General features: G+C 42.4%; 1 protein-coding gene and 1 long non-coding RNA gene across 2 annotated transcripts in view; both read left to right on the forward strand.

Moving 5' to 3' along the window:
- The window catches only part of STAB2 (stabilin 2), a 944,658-nt gene that overhangs the window by 657,499 nt on the left and 268,436 nt on the right, over nucleotides 1–18,723 (forward strand). The window contains exons 46-50 of the mRNA XM_078674824.1: nucleotides 7,366–7,413; nucleotides 7,553–7,636; nucleotides 7,731–7,883; nucleotides 9,185–9,319; nucleotides 10,759–10,818. Coding sequence (XP_078530950.1) covers nucleotides 7,366–7,413; nucleotides 7,553–7,636; nucleotides 7,731–7,883; nucleotides 9,185–9,319; nucleotides 10,759–10,818 — 480 coding nt within the window. The remainder of the gene's footprint in view (nucleotides 1–7,365; nucleotides 7,414–7,552; nucleotides 7,637–7,730; nucleotides 7,884–9,184; nucleotides 9,320–10,758; nucleotides 10,819–18,723) is intronic.
- LOC144817917 (uncharacterized) lies at nucleotides 13,702–14,457 on the forward strand. The gene is made up of 3 exons (XR_013606997.1): nucleotides 13,702–13,760; nucleotides 13,873–13,963; nucleotides 14,065–14,457. It is a non-coding gene; the product is annotated as an uncharacterized LOC144817917 (long non-coding RNA).

Consider the following 18,723-nt stretch of genomic DNA (forward strand, 5'->3'; position numbering starts at 1 on the left):
CACATTGTTTACGCCGCCACTGCATCACAAAAGTGACGCAACGGCGGCGTAAAAGTGCAGCAAGGGGCGTGTAAGTCTGCCTCGTATGTGTTTTATACGATGCACTGCTGAACGATCCCTTTTTTTCATTGATGATATTTATAAAGATCAAATGAAAAAAAATACTTTAAGATATAAAAACAGCTCAAGTCCGCTGTCTATGACTGGAGGCGGGAAGACCAATGGAAATACGAAGAATGTCTGCAATCTGTGAAAGCAAACGAGAGTTGTGATTTGTAGATGGGAAACAGGAAGGGGTTTTCGAAAATAGGGATTGCTTAAAAAGGCGTCATGGTAAGAGAGTATTCATGCCGGGTTTGCTGCCTTAATGGGCTGATGCGTCCACTGTAGGAGCCTGTGTTCGACCTCATGGTCATAGGTTCACATCCGAGCAGGTCCACTCAGCCTTTAATCCTTCTCGGCTCAATAAAATGAGTGGGGTAACAATAAACATCTTTTATTCAGTGCCAAGATGCCCTTCTGGGTGAACATGTGCTTTACAAATTATACGTTATATTATCCATGTTCCAAAACGGTTTTACTGAAACTCCCAGACACCTGGCACTGACTGGCCAGATAACATGGTCTATCCGAGTTGGAGTCTTTAAGAAACACCAGCTCTCACACAGCCAATAGGTTTTGTCTGTCAAAGGCTAAGCCATTCGAGGCTGATGCGGCCACGCTGGAAACCACAGGGTGATATTCCTGCATCACAGGTGGCAGGTTGGCTTTAGAAACTCTGTGGTTTTTGCATTTGTCCAAGAGTTGGCAGCAGATGTCATTAAACTGTAGCATAACAGTCAGGGCAGCTGTTAATGAAGAGTACAGTGAAAAAGCAAGGGGCTGCCCTGCATTCATCAGAACCTTGGTTACACATGTATTATATAAGCCAATGGATATTAGGAGAAAATCAGAAATGCATTAATCATGTTTTAGAGAGTGGAATCACCTCCTCGTCAGACTGTAGTTTCCTTCCAATAATCAACAAAAGGTGCATTGCTTATGAATTAAATCAATTATAATTCGCCAGAGTGGTCATGCTGTTACGGGGGTCAGCGCCCTGGCCCATAGGGCAATCAAAGGGAGTCCAAAGTGCAGGTGTGACAGGTAAGAGTGTGGGGCGTGTGTTTCTGTTGTGTGGTTTGCTGGGTCGTTTTTGCAGCTGATTACCCTGATATAAAAATAAGCAATGCCTGTAGCTAGCTCAGATCTATGCAGTCTTTCAAACCTTGCAAAACACTTACACAAGTTCAAACCTGCCCCAGTTTGCAAACATGGGCCCCTTTTAGAGGTATCTAATTCACTAATGGGGATCCCTTTCATTTTGGCGCCTGGGCCTATTTTCTGTTCCAGCCCTACCCTCACTGCATATAGAATATAGCACATCATGCTGATTTTCTCCTTAAGGACAACACTTATGTGGCTTTTGACTGCCTCCCTCCCTTCACCCAGTATGTAGCATTAGGGCTAGAGCTGCCGACTTTGATACTGGGGAGTAAAGTTCCAGTCTTGGCATCAGTGCAATATCCTGTGATTCTGGGCAAATCACTTCATCTCCCCATGCCTGTAAAAAGTGAATGTGAATGTGTATTGTTACGGGTGCTCATGTAAAGCACAGTAAGTACGCTAGAGTAAAACTGCAGAAAAATGCACAGAGGTAAAAACAAAGCCTTAACATAAAGAAATAGATACTCATTTACTGGCTGATTTGTACAAAGTGAAGCACTTTCGAATTTGTGAGTTCACAATGCTATTGGCACAAAAAACTATTTTATTTGATTTAATAGACTACAATGTTGCTCTATAATAATCTTTGCCAGTATAGGGTTTACATGAAAACTATCTGGCCTACTAGTTCACTAATGGATCACGTTTAAAAACTAACACTTTTAATAAATACTTCAGTGCAGTGCCATAATGTGACGTATTAATGTCAAAGCTTCCACGTGTTCAAGAAATACACTTTTAAAAATGTTATAGAAACGTTATCATATTTTAAGTGGTGCATGTTGAATGATTTAGATTGCAACATTTTTAGGGCTCTGGTCGCCCACGGGCTCTAAGATCCAAGCAAGACTGTTGGCTTGGCTTTGGCTTTGCTCCCCCAGTAGACTTGTTAGCTCCCCATCCCCATATACATCCGTGTTTGGAGCAAATACATTTTTTTCTAGCTAACACGTCAAGAATTTTTAATTCAATTAAGGACACGGAGGCAAGAATTATGCTTCTCTCTCTTTACTGACGTAAAATGCAGCCAATAAACTTTAAAATATCATAACCCTGGAAGGACAACCCCCTCCATAGTATGCACCAATCACATAACACACTTAGGTACATATGTTTTCTTACGCAAAACTGCTTCCTCTTTCTTTGTGAAAACCTTAAAACACAGAAGTTAAACTTGGCAGTTGAACCTTGAACCTCACCGATTCCTTCATCAACTTGAATCTGAACTTAACCACTGGAACATCTTCTCTTGATCCAAGATGGATTTCCTCTTGACTCCTTAAGCCGGTTTATTATGTTCTCCTGAAAAGAGAATATAAGTCGTAACATGTCATTCATTGAATGTGTTTTCAAGAAAATTACGGGCGGGAAGAAACCCAACATCATAAAACATAACTTAGTATAAACTCACGTTTGTCAGTATGAACAATTCAAACTCATAACCTATTAAACAGTTTCTAGGGTGGGATAACCCTCGCCTCGGTGTCCTTAATAGAATTGCAAATTCTTGACGCGTTATCTAGAATATTTTTTTATTCTTCGTCAGTCCACAGAGGCTTGTGATTATGCTAGTTTAAAGTTTATCCACCACCATAGTTGCTACATCCACAATTGGTTTATGATAAAACGTCTTAAAAGTAGATTCAGAAGACCAATCTGCCACAGTCATAATATCTTTCAATCTGGACCCTGTAGCAAAAGCTTTAGAAGCCATAGCTCCTCTTACAGAATGGGCTCCAAAGGCTGGCGTAATAATACCTGCCAGATTTAACAACCAAGTGACCCCCCTGGCCAAAGTTGCAGCACTGACTGGGCGAAAAGGTCTCTGTAAGTAGATCAACAATGGTTCTGCGACATCATTTCTAAATTCTTGAGTATAATCCTCATAACATTTCAAACAGTGTACAACACACAACTTGCTGTGATGTGGAAACGCAGGATAAGAGACACATTTAGAGTTTGTTTTAGTTCTTTTCAAGATATTAAATGAAACTCCCAACAGAGTGAATATCCGACCTGCTAAATCCAGTGCTCATACGCCAGATACTCGTCAACATGAAATTAAATATAACAAAAGAATTCATTTTGCAGATAACATTACCTCCGCTCTCTGCCTGCGGATCTGCTACAAGACTCTCTGAATCATGACAAACTGAGGAAATGCACACAGCATACCCGTCGTCCATGATTGAAGGAATGCGTCCAAGTTGATCGCCAGAGGATCTAGACGCCAACTGTAGGACCGGGGCAGTTGTGTATTCAGCCTGGACACAAACAGATCACAAACAAGGACCCCATTTGTCGTTCAGTTGTTCAAATATTCTGGGGTGAAGCTGCCAATCGCTGAATCCAAAAGGAAACGCAAGTTCCAATCCACCACCACATTGGCGCTGCTGGTATGTACTCGCTGTCACCGATATGTGGAGAAGAAGGCAATAATGCCAGAAATCCTTGGCTATTTCCACCAACAGCTGGGATCTCATGCCACCCAGACGGTTGATGTATCTCCCTGCTGAGACTTTGCCCATCCGCAGGAGTATACAACAACTCGCCTTCAGTGGGGAAAGAGTCCTGATCGCTAATGAGCCCACCAAAAGTTTCAGACAATTTATGTGGTGTTTCAATCCCTCCACGAACTTTCTGCCCCAGTCTCCACGGAGCCGCAACAGGCTCCCCAGCCCCATCTGCTGGCATCCGACTCAACCACGACTTTTGGGACTGACGCGAATATGGCCTTGTCATTCCATGAGCCCATGTTTTCCAACCACCAAGATATTTCTGTCCTGGCTCCCACATTCAACAAAATCTGTTCAGTGTAGGTTAGGCCATTATGTAGATGCATAATTTTTAACCTTGGGAGTGCCCTGTAATGAGCGGGACCCGGGGAGATGGCTTGAATCGAAGACACTAACAGGCATACTAATATGGCTAGCGTCCGTAAGGCTATAGTCTGACAGGCAAGCACTCTCTTCAATTCCTTCTTGATCGCAATTCTTTTCTTCAGTGGCAGCAATAACTGTGCCGCTACTGAGTTCACCTGGAACCCCAAAAACTCCATCGACTGTGCTGGAGTCAAAATAGATTTGTCTGAGTTGCTGTCAAACTCCAACTCCTGTAAGAGTTGAGTTGTCCACACTAGATGTTAAAGGAATGTATTCACAGTCTGAGCCCCGATAAGAATGCGTCCAAATAAATGATGAGTCTGACCCCTTTCTCTCTCAAGAATTGTGCTACGGGTTTTAGGAGTTTGGTGAAACACCAAGGGGTGTACGAGAGTCTGAATGGCATTGCGGAGAATTCGTACCATTTGGTCCCCTATTGGAACTGAAGGAACCTCCAGTGAGGAGGAAAAATAGGTACCACTATTTTAAAGTGAGACGCACCATCCACTCCCTTTCCAAGAGTAAATCTCGAAGTAAATGTATGCCCTCCATCTTGAAGTGGCAATACACTACCCAAGAGTTAAATTTAACACAAGCCAGAAGCCCTGATCCTTTTTTGAAACTAGAAACACAGTGCTGATAAAGCCGTGATTGTGAGGTTCTGTCCCTACAATTTCTCCTTTGTTCATTATGTCTATAAAAGACTTCTCTACATGGGAAAAATGTAGTGGATGTGGTCGGTGAGTCTGTTTTGGGGTTGTGTAAAAATCTATCTGAAAACCTCGTGCTGCCTAAAGTGCCCAAGAGTAGTGCGTCAGGTTTTCCCACCTGTTTTCCCAATCAAGCAATCCGAACCCCACTTTGACATCCCCACACTGATTCAGGTTTACCTGAATAGGGGGCATCTCAGTCGTCACTCTGTCCTCGATATCCTCCCTTCTGATGTATGCCTCTGCCACCATGATTTCTGGTGGGATAGAAATTGGACCGCTGGGCTCCTCCACATCCTCTCTGGTCAAAACCTCTGGAGGTCTGATTGAATCCACGGCTGGTCGCTCGACCACTGAAGCTTCTGGCCCTGGTAAAAAGGCCAGTGTGGAAAACCTTCTTGACATTACTTTGGGCTTAGTCCAGTGCCGGGAATGTCACCACATATTTCCCCAATTCTTTTACAAATTTGTCACCGAACAATAACCCGTTCGCCAGGGTTCCAGCTTTGGTTGTGGCCATGTCCGCCAGCTCCGGATCAATCCTCATTAGGAAAGACCATGTCCTCTTGGTCGATAATGCACAGTTTACATTGCCCAGGAAACAGAGAGCCCTCTGCGCCCATTCCAATATCTCTGTCAGTGTGGCTTGCACAGCTGCATCAATGATTTTTATGAGAGTGCCAGAGACATCTAATAACTTGTCCTGGCACCCTCTCTAAGCTCTGTGCAGTCCCTTTTTTGGATCTTTGGAAAACTTTTTCAGGAACGTGGCCATATTAGTGTGTCAGCCACTTTGCCCAGTAAGGCAAAGGACATTCAGACCTCAACATGGCGCATACTTCCCACTCAAATCCCTGTCGGAGGTTCTCCTGTACATAGTGTGCAACCGCCACACATGGGACCCATTCAGTAGACCTCTGGTGTATGATATTTCTGGGGTCAAAAAGCAAGTTCTTAATAGTTGAGACAATGCTCACATGATGCGTTTTACTCTTTCTTTTTGTTGCATTTTTAGGCTCTTCTGCGTTATGAGTCTGAAGTGTTCAGGGCGGCCGGGGAAGATTCCTCCGCCTCCCCTGGAATCAGAAGGGATGAATTCCCCGGAGGGAGGGAGCCGCCATACCCATGGTCTTTAATGACACTTGATGCCACCTGTGAAAGGACCTACACTGGCGATAGGTGCCATAACTCACCCAGGGATATCTTATACCTTCGCTTTCCATAATTTTGCAGGGGCTTTGTAAATGGGTGTATCACCTTGATTAGCACCCTGTTCACAGAACCCTGGACGTGGGGATCCGGGGCTTCCACCAATTGTTCCTCCATCTGGTGCTCGTAAGGCACCTCTTCAAACTCTGCATAGTCATCATAATCAGCCCACTAGTCAATTTCCTCAGCATAGTATGCCATTGTGGTACAGGAGATGTGGAGGAATTTCAGGGGGGGGGGGGGAATACCCAGGGGTGTACGGACCCTGACTGTCTCACTAACTTAGATGTCAAATATTCTTTGCTCCCAGTCAATTCTGGTGTGAGCACCATATATTGTATTTTGCTCAGTGCAAAAACTTAGGTGGTCTCCCTAACTAACTCTTTTCTTATATGCTTCTTTGTGGAGGGAGCCACCCCTTATTACCCCCTAAGACAGAGCCTTGAAACACTTTCCCACCTCGTCAGGTGTTCAGTTGGAGACCGGGAGTTGAGCGGTCTTCTTTTGCGAGGACGCGTCCAGCCGATCGATAAGAAACTCAGATCGACTGTTCACGCATGCGTGTGGTGTATGGCAGTAGAAAGCGGACTGCCCCCCGAGCCCACAGAACGTGTCTGTCCTGCTCCCGCTCCACTCAAGCCGCTGTTGTGAATAATTTTACAGTGCATGTTTATAACACCACACGTCGCACTCGCAACCAATATACCAATACAGCCATTTATTTATCGGGCATCGACAATAACACTAATCGGCAATATTAACCCAGCCCCTAAACAAGAACTCGCAGGTCGATAGCGGCTAAATTACAAGAATAACAATCCAATCAGCGTAGTATAAAGCATTAAATCACAATAAAAATAAATGTAATGCACTTAACTTGATGCTGCAGCACCAAAGTAAGAGGAAGCAGTATTTCGTCATAAGACATATATACCTATGTGTGTTATGTGATTGGTGCATACTACGGAGGGGGTTGTCCTTCCTGGGTTATGCTATTTTAAAGTTTATTGGCTGCTGTTTTACATCAGTAAAGAGAGGGAAGCATAATCAAAAGCCTCCTCGGACTGCCATAGAATTGGCTGCTGAACTCTACATACTTCTGGTAAACACTGCCTAAAAAGCAAACAAAGAACAAGAGGAGCAGTTGTTTTCAACAATTATCATTTCTGGCTTTTGCGTGCCGCATTTCAATTTTGCAATTGGATGAGGGACATAGGGGTTTTTTGTGGTATATTTTCAATTTGTTAGAACATGCTAAGACATATTTTTGACATTCTTCCTATTTCTGTTGGCTGTAGGAACTTCTACGGACTGCAAACGCATCACAATTTTACTTTAAAATGCAGGTAAGTCATTGTGAAAATGTTGTGCATAGAAGCCTTTCCCCCTAAAGCCCATTATGGATTGAGTGGTGACCAGACTTTTTATACTGAAATAGGTATCACAAGTGGTGTATTAATTGTATCTCCTTCTTCGCCAATTCAGATGGTCAACATGAGGGAACTCTCCCAACCCGGACCTTTCACGGTGTTCGTGCCCAGCTCTGACGCAGTGAAAAACGAACCAGGGGTAAGGAACAGAACAGAACAGAATCATCTTATGTAATGGAAACCAGGGAATTTGCCAATTCTGACGGATCCTGTATCCTGTTCTTTTTTGTTAGATGTTGGAGTGGTCAAAGAAAGGAGTCCTGGCCCAGGTCTTGCGATATCATATCGTAGGTTGTGACCAGCTGCTTCGCAGTGAATTGATCTCGATGACATCAGTCACGGCTCTGCAAGGAGACTCAATCAAGATCACGTACTCCCAATCACAGGTAAAAATGGAAGGCTCCCACCGGAAGAGATCGCCTACTCCCACTTGCAGGTGCAACATGTAATCTCTATGCCTCCCTGAAGCAGTGATGACGACATACTTCAATACAGCTACAACCTGTCTTTTTCAGAGCAAACTAACAGCATAGTGTCACTCACTGGTACTGTATATAATTGGAAGTCTCTGTAATGGATACAGGATCTTGCCGGTTTGTGTAAGCTAACTGTGTGGGCATAGACATTGGAAAATAGGGAAACTTAAAGGATGGCGTGTAGACCAATGATTGAGATCTACTTGGAAGTTTACGTGCATAGGTAAAACTTAGCATTCCACTGTACAGAATCAGGGCATGCTGGCCTTCTTGAAGAATTAAACCACTGGATTGACCGTTGCCGCTGAAATGGTAGCGAGACCTGAAGCAGAGTCACTCACATGCCACATCTTCCTTGAAAAGAGTGAAGCGGCATTAGCAATGCCACACATAAAATAACAGGTGGAGTTGGTAAACATGAGGTGTGTGAATACATTGCACATCACCTACATTTGCTGCACTGCATTAGCTACTTGTTGCAAAGTGCGTTTCATTCTGTATTCATCATCCAAATGTCTGTGGTATCAAAGGCGCAAGCTACTGTGACACCCTTTACAGGCCAGCTGGATCTCTCAGGTCTTTAATTGGAAGAAGAAGAGGCAGACTGACTGGAAATTGCTAATTGATGATCTATCACCGGTCAGGGCGTCAGAAAAGCGTGTGTCTGAGTCAGTTGCATCCCATGCAGAAGAACTGACTGCGCTACATTCCAACCTGGCCTGGCATACAGACCAGTTCTTTAGCCCCTTGTTACCCTTGGAGGCCGGTCTGCTTCTTGAAAGTTTCATTGACTAATGCAATATCTCTTGATAAACTTCGGCCCTGTTGGGTCCAGGTTGTAAAATATCAGAATTCTTTCTGATATGTCCGTGGTGCCTGGATGATATCCTGAACTTAATAGTCTTATAAAACGTGGTTTTACTCGCAATGAGGATTTAGATTTCTATTCTGTTCTAACTCTTTATCAAACAGCTCTTGGCTGCAGCAGGAGCCCAGCGTATCATGTGTTGCTTGTTTGGGAAGTTAGGAATGCGTATATCAATTCAATTCGAATGTGTAGCTAAAGCAGCAGTCATGCCAGAGAAAGAGTTCTAGTGAAAAAAATGAGAAGAGCTCTCCATCAATGTGAGAGACCATAGCAGTGTGAGTCAGCTGCCTTTTTGCATACTCTTTGTACAAGTGACCATTTCAACCTTTGCATTCCTCTACAGAATTCGGTCTATCTAAACAATGCCAATATGGTTTCCAGCGATATTATCGGCGTAAATGGTGTCATGCATATTATTGATCGGGTTCTGGTTCCTCCAAATCTGGTCATGCCAAAGGAGAGACAGTACAGTGTACAGGTATGTAAGTCCGCTACACACTAAATTATCGCACAGCCTTCTTCCATGACCTGTGTTTCAATCTTGTTATAGACATTTGTACTACTTGTGAACATGGATCCCTACTACAACCATGTAGTCGGATTTTGAGATGCAGTACACTGTGATAGCATATAGTACATTTAAAAGTGTGCGAACTGTTGTGAAATAGACCTTTGCTGTTACAGAGCCAGTTTACAACAATACGCAGCACCACCGTTTGAGTTCGAGTTCCTTGCACTGTGTTATAGCAATATTCCTCGCTAATTCTATATAAACTATTGTAAAGGCTTATAATATAATATTGTTAATATATAAATATTGGGAATGCTTCCTTGATGAACATACATTTTACTAAGCAATGTTGATTGAATATTATTTGTTGATGACGTGGCTGTATGTTAAACATAGCAGAATTATTGAGTGAATGCTAGTGGGAAGTTTGGGAAGAATTGGTCCTTTGTTGGTGAAAAGGGTAAATTAAGATACCAGTGCCTAGAATTACCGTTACATGCCTATATCTCTATATGAAATTCTAGGTTGTATGGTTAAACCCCTCCTCATGAGAAGTATCTGTGCGAACACAGAATTGCTGAGTAGAATTCCGCACAGGTGTAAATGGAAAAGTATTTCCATGTGAGGGGGTGGAGGGAGGGGCCTGGGAAGCTATGGGAGAGAAATCCCATGCAATCAAAGTGGGTCCAGCGTTCCGGTACCCAGTGAATCCAGGCGCAGGGACACTGGGCCATTTGTGATCCGGCTGGAATTCCTGTCCGCCACACCCTACTCGGGCCCTGGGAGTGCTGCATAATCATTCAGATGTGGCTATAAAAAACAATTGAAAACAATTAAAACATGCATACCTCTTTAAGCTTCCTAGTGCAGGGTAGTGCCTTTTTCATCTGTATACCCCATGATAAACCTCAACCCAGGAGCCCAGCTGAAAGGCGTCTGTGATGGCAGCATCTGTCCTGAGCTATGCCTACAGGGACTGTGCTCATTGTGATATATTGTCCCTCTCACAGCCCTTCCACTATCAGCATCATACTGTTTTCATCAAGGGAGTGCATTATCTGTGTCATTTGTGTCTTACCGGTACTTCCTTGTGTATGTGGCATGTTTGCCGGTGCGCATTAGGCGTGTGCGCATAGCACAGTGTGGAGTGTTCCAAAGGCATCCCAGTCAGTTGGAGGCGTACCTGCTACTGTGTTCTTGTGTTCCTGTGACCACCTGTCATCTTCTACAATAAATCTTCTGTTTCATGGTCAGTCCGGAAGTGTGACTATCCTCTACTTCCACCACAGGGAAACATGCAAAGTCATATGTGTTCTACTGCAGTTTCCCGTCAAAATGTATTCCAGCTATAAGATACAGTAGGATATGTACTCCTAAAGTAAAGATGTATTTCTTTTTTTTTTCAGCCGAATCTCACTACTGTGGCAGAAAAATACGGATATGCCACTTTTAGCAAACTGCTACAGGTAATTTGAATTCATTTTGTGATCTAAATTGATTTCTAGATATCTTGAGTTATACCATTGTTCCAAAAAGTTAAGATTGAGGCCTCAGTCCTCTCATGATTAATACAGAGCAGAAAACTGACTAATAGGACGGCACCTTTTAGAAGGCTTTATAATATCAGCAGTATTCAGTCAGTCTTGTTTTCATTCTGTCAACAATACAAAACCAGTTCTCCCTATAAGATTCCTCAGAAATCCAAGTGAGGCAACAGCAAAAACAGGCCCCAAATGCCAAAAAGAAATCAACAAAATATTTCATCTTCATTAGAAAATGTGCACCCCAGTCAGAGGCAGGATAGTTCTGGTCAGGGCAAACTGGAAAACACTAACATTAATTAAGAGCTACGCACATTCTTCAAAATAGTTGAATGATTGATCTGTCAGGAACGGCCATCTCCACTCACTTACACAAAAACATCAAATATTTGTAGATGCTCTTTAAGGAGGTTCATAACTTGCTGGATAAGAGAACAATAGAATATGTCCATGTAAATCAAAGCATTCGCATGATTTGCTTTAACTACTTCATGGTAAATGAAAAGTTGAGGTAGGGTGAAAATAGATTTCTAAACAATCTTTCTGGGTGGTAACTCTACTTAACAAATTCACACTGCTCAAATAAAGTGACTTCCTCTGGGCCTAGAATATATCTATTTCTACTGACTGATAACTTTACTTCAATGTGGGGACATTTTCAGTAGAAAGACCTTAGAGACACAGGTCCTCATGGAAAGTCTAGCACCAGTCATAATCCATTGACCAAATGAGGAGACTTACCTTTTTATCCCTATCTGTACTGATAGTTACTTTGGGGTACTTCATCATCACAAGGCATGCAAGAGTGTTGTTGTCAACGTTCAGACACCCATAATTCAACTCAAACTGTTCCAGATACCATTCAGCCCACTGCTGATTTCAATACAATTTCTTTTTTTAAAGTACTGATTGGGCAGTGATTTATTGGTTGTCACTTGCTTGTTATCTGATGTCTGTTGACTCTGTAAGCCCAAACCACCACCGCCTTGAGTAAGCTGAGGATAGCTAGACTTTGCTACCTACATAGTCAACTGCTAAAGGGGTTGAAGTGGTAGTAGTTTCTTTCTTGAAATGCTGTAGATCATGAATATGATTTGGCCATGCATAAATAGACAATGGATGGCCTTCAAGATTGGCATTATGTAGTTGTTCTTCTGTAAATCAATATTATGTTGTGCACAAGCATGGAGCACATGATTAAGTGGAGGAAGGTGAGTGCTGTGGAAACAGAGTAGAGGGGAAATTTTACCATGCATGTGGGAAATATCAGGTTTGAGGCAGTAGTATAGAAATTTGCTTCAAGAAGGTATGATTGTCTGCTGGAGGATATTTGACATATTATGGAGAGGCAAGGTCAGTTATGAATCTGAGTGATAGTTGATTGTTGATTATCACTGGACCTGGCATCCTTGGTGTGGTTTTCCCCCAACGTTTCCCTTTCTATACTCCCGTTTTTGCTGACTTCAGAACTCTGCACACTTTACCACAGCTAACCAGTGCTTGCGTTTATTTTGTTCTCTTCTTTAAACATGGTAATGTTGGCTTACACCCAATTGCCACATTACATTTACTTGTAAATCCTAATAAAGTGTTACCACATGCACCCAGGGCCTATACATTACATTCTAATAGTGGGTCTCAGCCCTGATTGTGCCACACACGTTAGTAGCCCTTGAAACATGTCTCAGGCCTGCGATTGCAGCCTGTGGGTGTAGTTTTAATCTGCCATTTCGACCAGGTAAGGTAAACCTTTTGTCAGGCCTAAGCTTTCTTTTTTAATACATATAAGTCACCCCTAAGGGAGGCCTTAAATAGCCCATAGGGCAGGGCACAGTGTATTTAAAAAGTTGGACATGTACTTTTCAGTCTTTTATGCTCTGGTAGTGAAAACTTTTCAATTACTTGTTCACTACTGCAAAGCCTACTTCTCTCATACGATAACATTGAGTTACATGTTGACATTTAATAAGTACTAAATTTCAATTGGGAGCAAGTAGGAATGTGGTGTCTGGTATATATAGAATTGTAATTTAAAACCCTCTTTAATGGTAAAGTCGGATTTTAAGTCGCAGTTCTGAAAATGCCACTTTTAGAAAGTTAGATAAACAACAAAAAAGCCAGATTCTGGAATAATTTTTACAATTTTTTTCAAAAAAGCGCTGTTTTGATTAAAGCAAAAACAACCTGTTTGTAATTAGCACCATCAAGGTTTATTCAAAATTATGACATGATTATTTTTTATATTAGCACACTATTTGTCGTGCTTGGAAAATACAACATACAAAATGCACTACTGTTTTTATATACAATATATACAAAAATATACAATTTCAAACATACTAAACCATTCATACACACTCAATACAAAACAGTGAAAACAATAAGGTGAAATAAAGAAAAACAATGCGTCACAACATCGGTTAATAAATCAGTCCTTAATATTTCTTTTCATATTTTGACAATTTGTTGGGGTTTGTAATAATCACAAGCACTCTCGTGAAACCGAATCTATACAAAACAAGATTTAGGGGTAACCAGATGTTGGACTTTAAAGGTGGTCGACGCGTTTCAAACCCCTATCATTAGGGTGGGGTTCTCCTCAGGACCAAATGGTTCTGAAACAATAAAGATTGCTGGATTTAGCGCGTGTAACTAGAACATGGACAGTTAACTACAAAGAGGGATCAACTCCCTGTGCTCCAATGAGGTCTCCTACCTTAATCCACTGTGCACTTAAAGCACTGCGCGTTGATTTCAAACAGTGGTATTCAGCGCGCCAGACAATTAACGCGCCTCTCGCTCCATTTTCAGGAAAGGAGCGGACGCAATATTGTAATCCTTGCGAGTAGCCAGCCGCATTACAGCCGGTAAGTACCAGTGTCTCCCGCATGACCCGCATTAGCTCAGAGTGACAGCACTGTTTGAAAGTATGGGAAAATGTGACACAATTGTAATCGTGGTCGCGTCTTTTCTGCACAGCTGCTGCTACCACGTGTATGGGAAATACCACACTGAACTTTGGAGATATTTCACAGCGCATTATCTATGATCCTGTGACTATGGGATTAAGGTAGGAGACCTCATTGGAGCACAGGGAGTTGATCCCTCTTTGTAGTTAACTGTCCATGTTCTAGTTACACGCGCTAAATCCAGCAATCTTTATTGTTTCAGAACCATTTGGTCCTGAGGAGAACCCCACCCTAATGATAGGGGTTTGAAACGCGTCGACCACCTTTAAAGTCCAACATCTGGTTACCCCTAAATCTTGTTTTGTATAGATTCGGTTTCACGAGAGTGCTTGTGATTATTACAAACCGCAACAAATTGTCAAAATATGAAAAGAAATATTAAGGACTGATTTATTAACCGATGTTGTGACGCATTGTTTTTCTTTATTTCACCTTATTGTTTTCACTGTTTTGTATTGAGTGTGTATGAATGGTTTAGTATGTTTGAAATTGTATATTTTTGTATATATTGTATATAAAAAAAGTAGTGCATTTTGTATGTTGTATTTTCCAAGCACGACAAATAGTGTGCTAATATAAAAAATAATCATGTCATAATTTTGAATAAACCTTGATGGTGCTAATTACAAACAGGTTGTTTTTGCTTTAATCAAAACAGCGCTTTTTTGAAAAAAATTGTAAAAATTATTCCAGAATCTGGCTTTTTTGTTGTTTATCTAGTCTAGTTGGACTCAGCCTTTCTGAGTAAGGAGTCAAGGCCCTGTTTGATTCGTATACTTTTAGAAAGTTGGCATTTTCTTGTCCGGAACATTTCGTTTCTGCAGCTGTATCCTAGTCACATGACTAGGTGTAGCTGGCAGTTGTTCTTTGTGTAATGCTTTCTGACAGTGAGACAAAGGAGAATAGGCGTTGGCAGGATAGGCCATCTCTGTATTGATGAGAGGGAGGAACTGTCACCTACCTCACTCGTACACCACAAAGGCTATGCCTGAGTACACTCACAAAGGGTAGTGTCAAACCCCAGACAAGCTAGGACTAGGGCATGGAAGCAGGAAATTACAAGCACCTCTGTGGGTGGAAACCTCCAGAACCTTCTCCTACTTCAAAGTGGCCACCAGGTATAACAATGGACCCACAGAACCAACTCTTCAGTACAATTGTGGCCTGTGGAAGACTCAGAAGGACTCCTGGGCTGCTCTGCGTGTAGGATTGCTAGTCTGTTGCCCTGCTGCCCTGCTATCGGAGTGAAAGAACTGGACCTACATCTTGAACCTAGCACCACCAGAGTTGACTTCAATGGCTAGTTATCCCGCCACCTGATCAGAGCTTCAGGGACAGAAAAGGACCCACCCACCCCTAACCCAACACCTGGACACTGTCAGCTGTGAATCCTACCCTCCAAGCTGTGGCACCCCAGCCCTGGACCCTTAAAAGTGGACATGAAGATGCTCTGTCATGCCAGCTGTGGTTGGAACCAAAGTAGCACAATGCATCTCCTCGCAGCTATGCTTTCGAAGGGCCACAGCACGACACATCCTCAAAGCCAAACCAGGCCTCAACGCAGGCTTTCACATTGCAAGCCCCTCATTGGTGGCATCCTTGATGAAGGAGCAGGATTCTGCATTGCAGCCGGCAGCTTCTTTGGACCCACTGGTGCGCAATGCATCTTTAACAAAGGACTTTGTATCACAAGCCTTGCATAGACGGCCTTCTTTACGATGGCGTGGGATTTCACATCGCCGCCTCCCAGTTACTCAGAACTGCAGCTGAACAATGTATCTTGAACACAGGATTTTAAAGTACTTTGTTCAGTATGCATAACTTGGTCCCTGTATCCTGCCACCCTCCAACGCGATTGGACTGAACTTGTGACTTTGTGACTCCGGTGTGACCAGATAATCACAGTTGGCACTTTGTGCTTTTAGGCAGTTTTTTCATTTACATCTTTAAAATTGCATATCTCTGCTTCTACTGGTTGTTTTTTTGGCATTTTGATATCAAATAATTTATTAGATTACATTCTATGTTTCTAAATTGGTGTGTGATTTCTTTTCCTCATGTGGTGTTTTTACTTTATTACTGTTTGAAGTGCTGCATAAATACTTTACACATTGCCTCTAAGTTAAGCATGACTGCTTTGTGCTAAGCTACCAAAGGGTTAAGCCCAGGTCAATTTGGTGTGTGTTTGTGTTTCGCCCTGGTGGAGATTGTGGTTGCTGTTTGAGTAGGGTTTCATCCCTTCAACCAATAAACATATTTCCTACAGTTAGTAAAGCTGTGACAGTCATGTCTCATCTCACAGAGCCATCTCTGAATCTTGGCTTTGTGGAATGAGGATGCATTTGATATTTGTTAGTTTAAATTTGTGGTTGATTTTTGCCATCCAGATTTAGATGAGTGTAAAAAAGTCTATGAGCCAGTCAGCAAGATTGTGAGTCAGTTTATTAACTTGAAGATAAAACCCCATCCTACTCAGTTGCACTATCCTAAATGAGTAAAGTTTATGAATGTAATGGTATGTTCTCATAGGCTTCTCAAAGGACTCCCTCTTTTATTCCAAACTTAAAGTGCTCTATAACTGGGTTCCCAGAGTACTTGATTCGAAGCATCTAGGGTTAGATCAGTCTGCTACTAATCCATCTGGTGGTAGCCCAACATGTTTATCTTTTACACCCCATCTCTGTAGCTGATTAACCATTATTCTCCTAGTTAGCTGGGGCCAGAGGCAAGCCAGCAAAACTGACCACTAGTGAACCAGAGAAGCCTGGGTGCTCATCTGACCTATACACCTGCAGCTTCTACCATTCCAGGGAAAGCTCCCAGTAGAGGATTGTCTCTGTGGAAATACACCATGGCGTGTGTTGTGAGGCTCAAGCTCTGACTGTAGAATGTTCAAGAATCCACTAGACTGACTGTTTCCTTCAGGCAAGCCCTTAGGAATCAACTATCTCACCTGGTCAATGGCAGGCACACTCCCTATATCGTAAAATTAAGACCTGCTCAGGCAGTCACAAGTTCTTACTCCTGGTTCCTTGAGAGTGCCTACTGCTATCACATGCCTCAGCAATGTGACTAAGGGTATGTCACCTCTCAGGCTAGCAGGAGGCGCACTGAATACTCAAATTTATGTGATTTGTCATAGAAAGCATATTTTGTCCATTCACACACATCCTTCATCCAGAGAAGATTGATTTACTCTAACAAGAGCCATACACAAAACATAATAAAAACATTATTCATGTCCCCAACTTCGCATGCATGGCCTGCCTTCAAAGTAACTGGCAAGCAGCCCAGCACAGTTCCAACATTCTGCATTCCACTCAAGAGTTGCACCCAAGAGGCAAAACCACAATGCAGTACAACACAATCAAGTCAAATGAGATTCTGTGGGGAACAGGGGAAATAGAAAACAAGAAACAAGGGAACAAAGGTTTGAATAAAACAATATAGAAGCACAGAAATTATAGAAAGATTCAACAATCTTAAGGGAGCTTCTATCTCTATGCATATAACACCAATGTCCAGAATGCTGCTCTGAGAGTCTCACTTTACCAAAGCGCTCCATGTCCACCGAGGCTCCCACAACCCCTTGTCCACTCGGAGATACTCTCCTTGCAACACTTGCTGCACCCTGGCCTCACAGTTCCAGTAACCCCTGTTTTAGATTTTGTGTCGCTTTCCCATGCTCCTACAAGAACATACCTGGTGCCCGTATGCTATGACCTAGTAACCTTCCATGACATTTCTATGGCTTTCCTCTTGATAATGTACAAGCCCATTGCAAGCCCATGCTTTGATAACATGAATTCACCCCTCTCCACCAGCTTTCAATTTACAGTTTCCGAAAAACACTTCCATTAGGGTTTACCCTATATGACAGACATGGTTTTAAATCACAGAGGCGTCTGAAAAAGAGAATAGAGAAAAAAGATATTCTAGAATAACTGTGGGTGAGGCTCTTGTATCACCCAGAAATGCAATCCGATGCCCCTTTGTTTCCTAGTTATAGCGTGTTTGAGATCCAAGCACTTATGAATTATTTTACATCTCACAGGAAAAGAAGATGATGAAGTATTCTGTAAAACCCTCTACTTCGTGAATCTGCACTTTAACAGCTTCAGCCTCATCCCTTATTTCCACCTCTTCTGCTTCCCATTGTGATTCTTCTTCCGGTTCTCTCTCCACCCTAATCCCCTAATTCTTTCTCAATTTTTTCACACTCTTTTTCCGCAGGAGAAAACATGTATACGTAGCTGATTGCCCTGAGTTCTGCACCTATCACACTTAACCCCTTCTTCTGAACAGGTTCCTCTGCATTCACACCTGCCCCAACACTACTCACACAAGTCACCACTTTCCTTCGATTTACCCTTTGGCTGCTTGAACACATGCACACAGTCCTTTCTTTCCTATCATTAATTTAACTCAGTCATTATCCCTTTTCATTGGAGGTTTTCAGTATTTCCATGGGTTTAGTCTTCTAAAATGTAAGAACAGGTTTCTTTGACCCTAGAACTGATGATAACCGTAAGTTGGTCTTCCACCTACAAATTGTACAAAGTTACCACTCTTTCCTACTGACATGAAAGTGATTCTATAGTCAACCACCATTGTTTGTAGAATTATTGCCTATCGACCCCTTCAAATCATTCTGCCAGACAACCGAAAATCTCTCATTCACTCCTGCTATTGCTTCGTCAGATGCATCTCTACCCTTAATTCAAATATGAGCAACAGTGGTTTAGTCACAGAACACACACTACTTTTCCTACCCTGGACAGTGAAGTAATAGGGCATGCCTTCTTCAGTGGATAGCTAATCCACTGAAGTGGGCCATAAATGAGTGTCAAATTCCCTCTCC

The sequence above is a fragment of the Lissotriton helveticus genome, chromosome 1_1 (genome assembly GCF_964261635.1).
Source record: "Lissotriton helveticus chromosome 1_1, aLisHel1.1, whole genome shotgun sequence".
NCBI classification, from domain to species: Eukaryota; Metazoa; Chordata; class Amphibia; order Caudata; family Salamandridae; genus Lissotriton; species Lissotriton helveticus.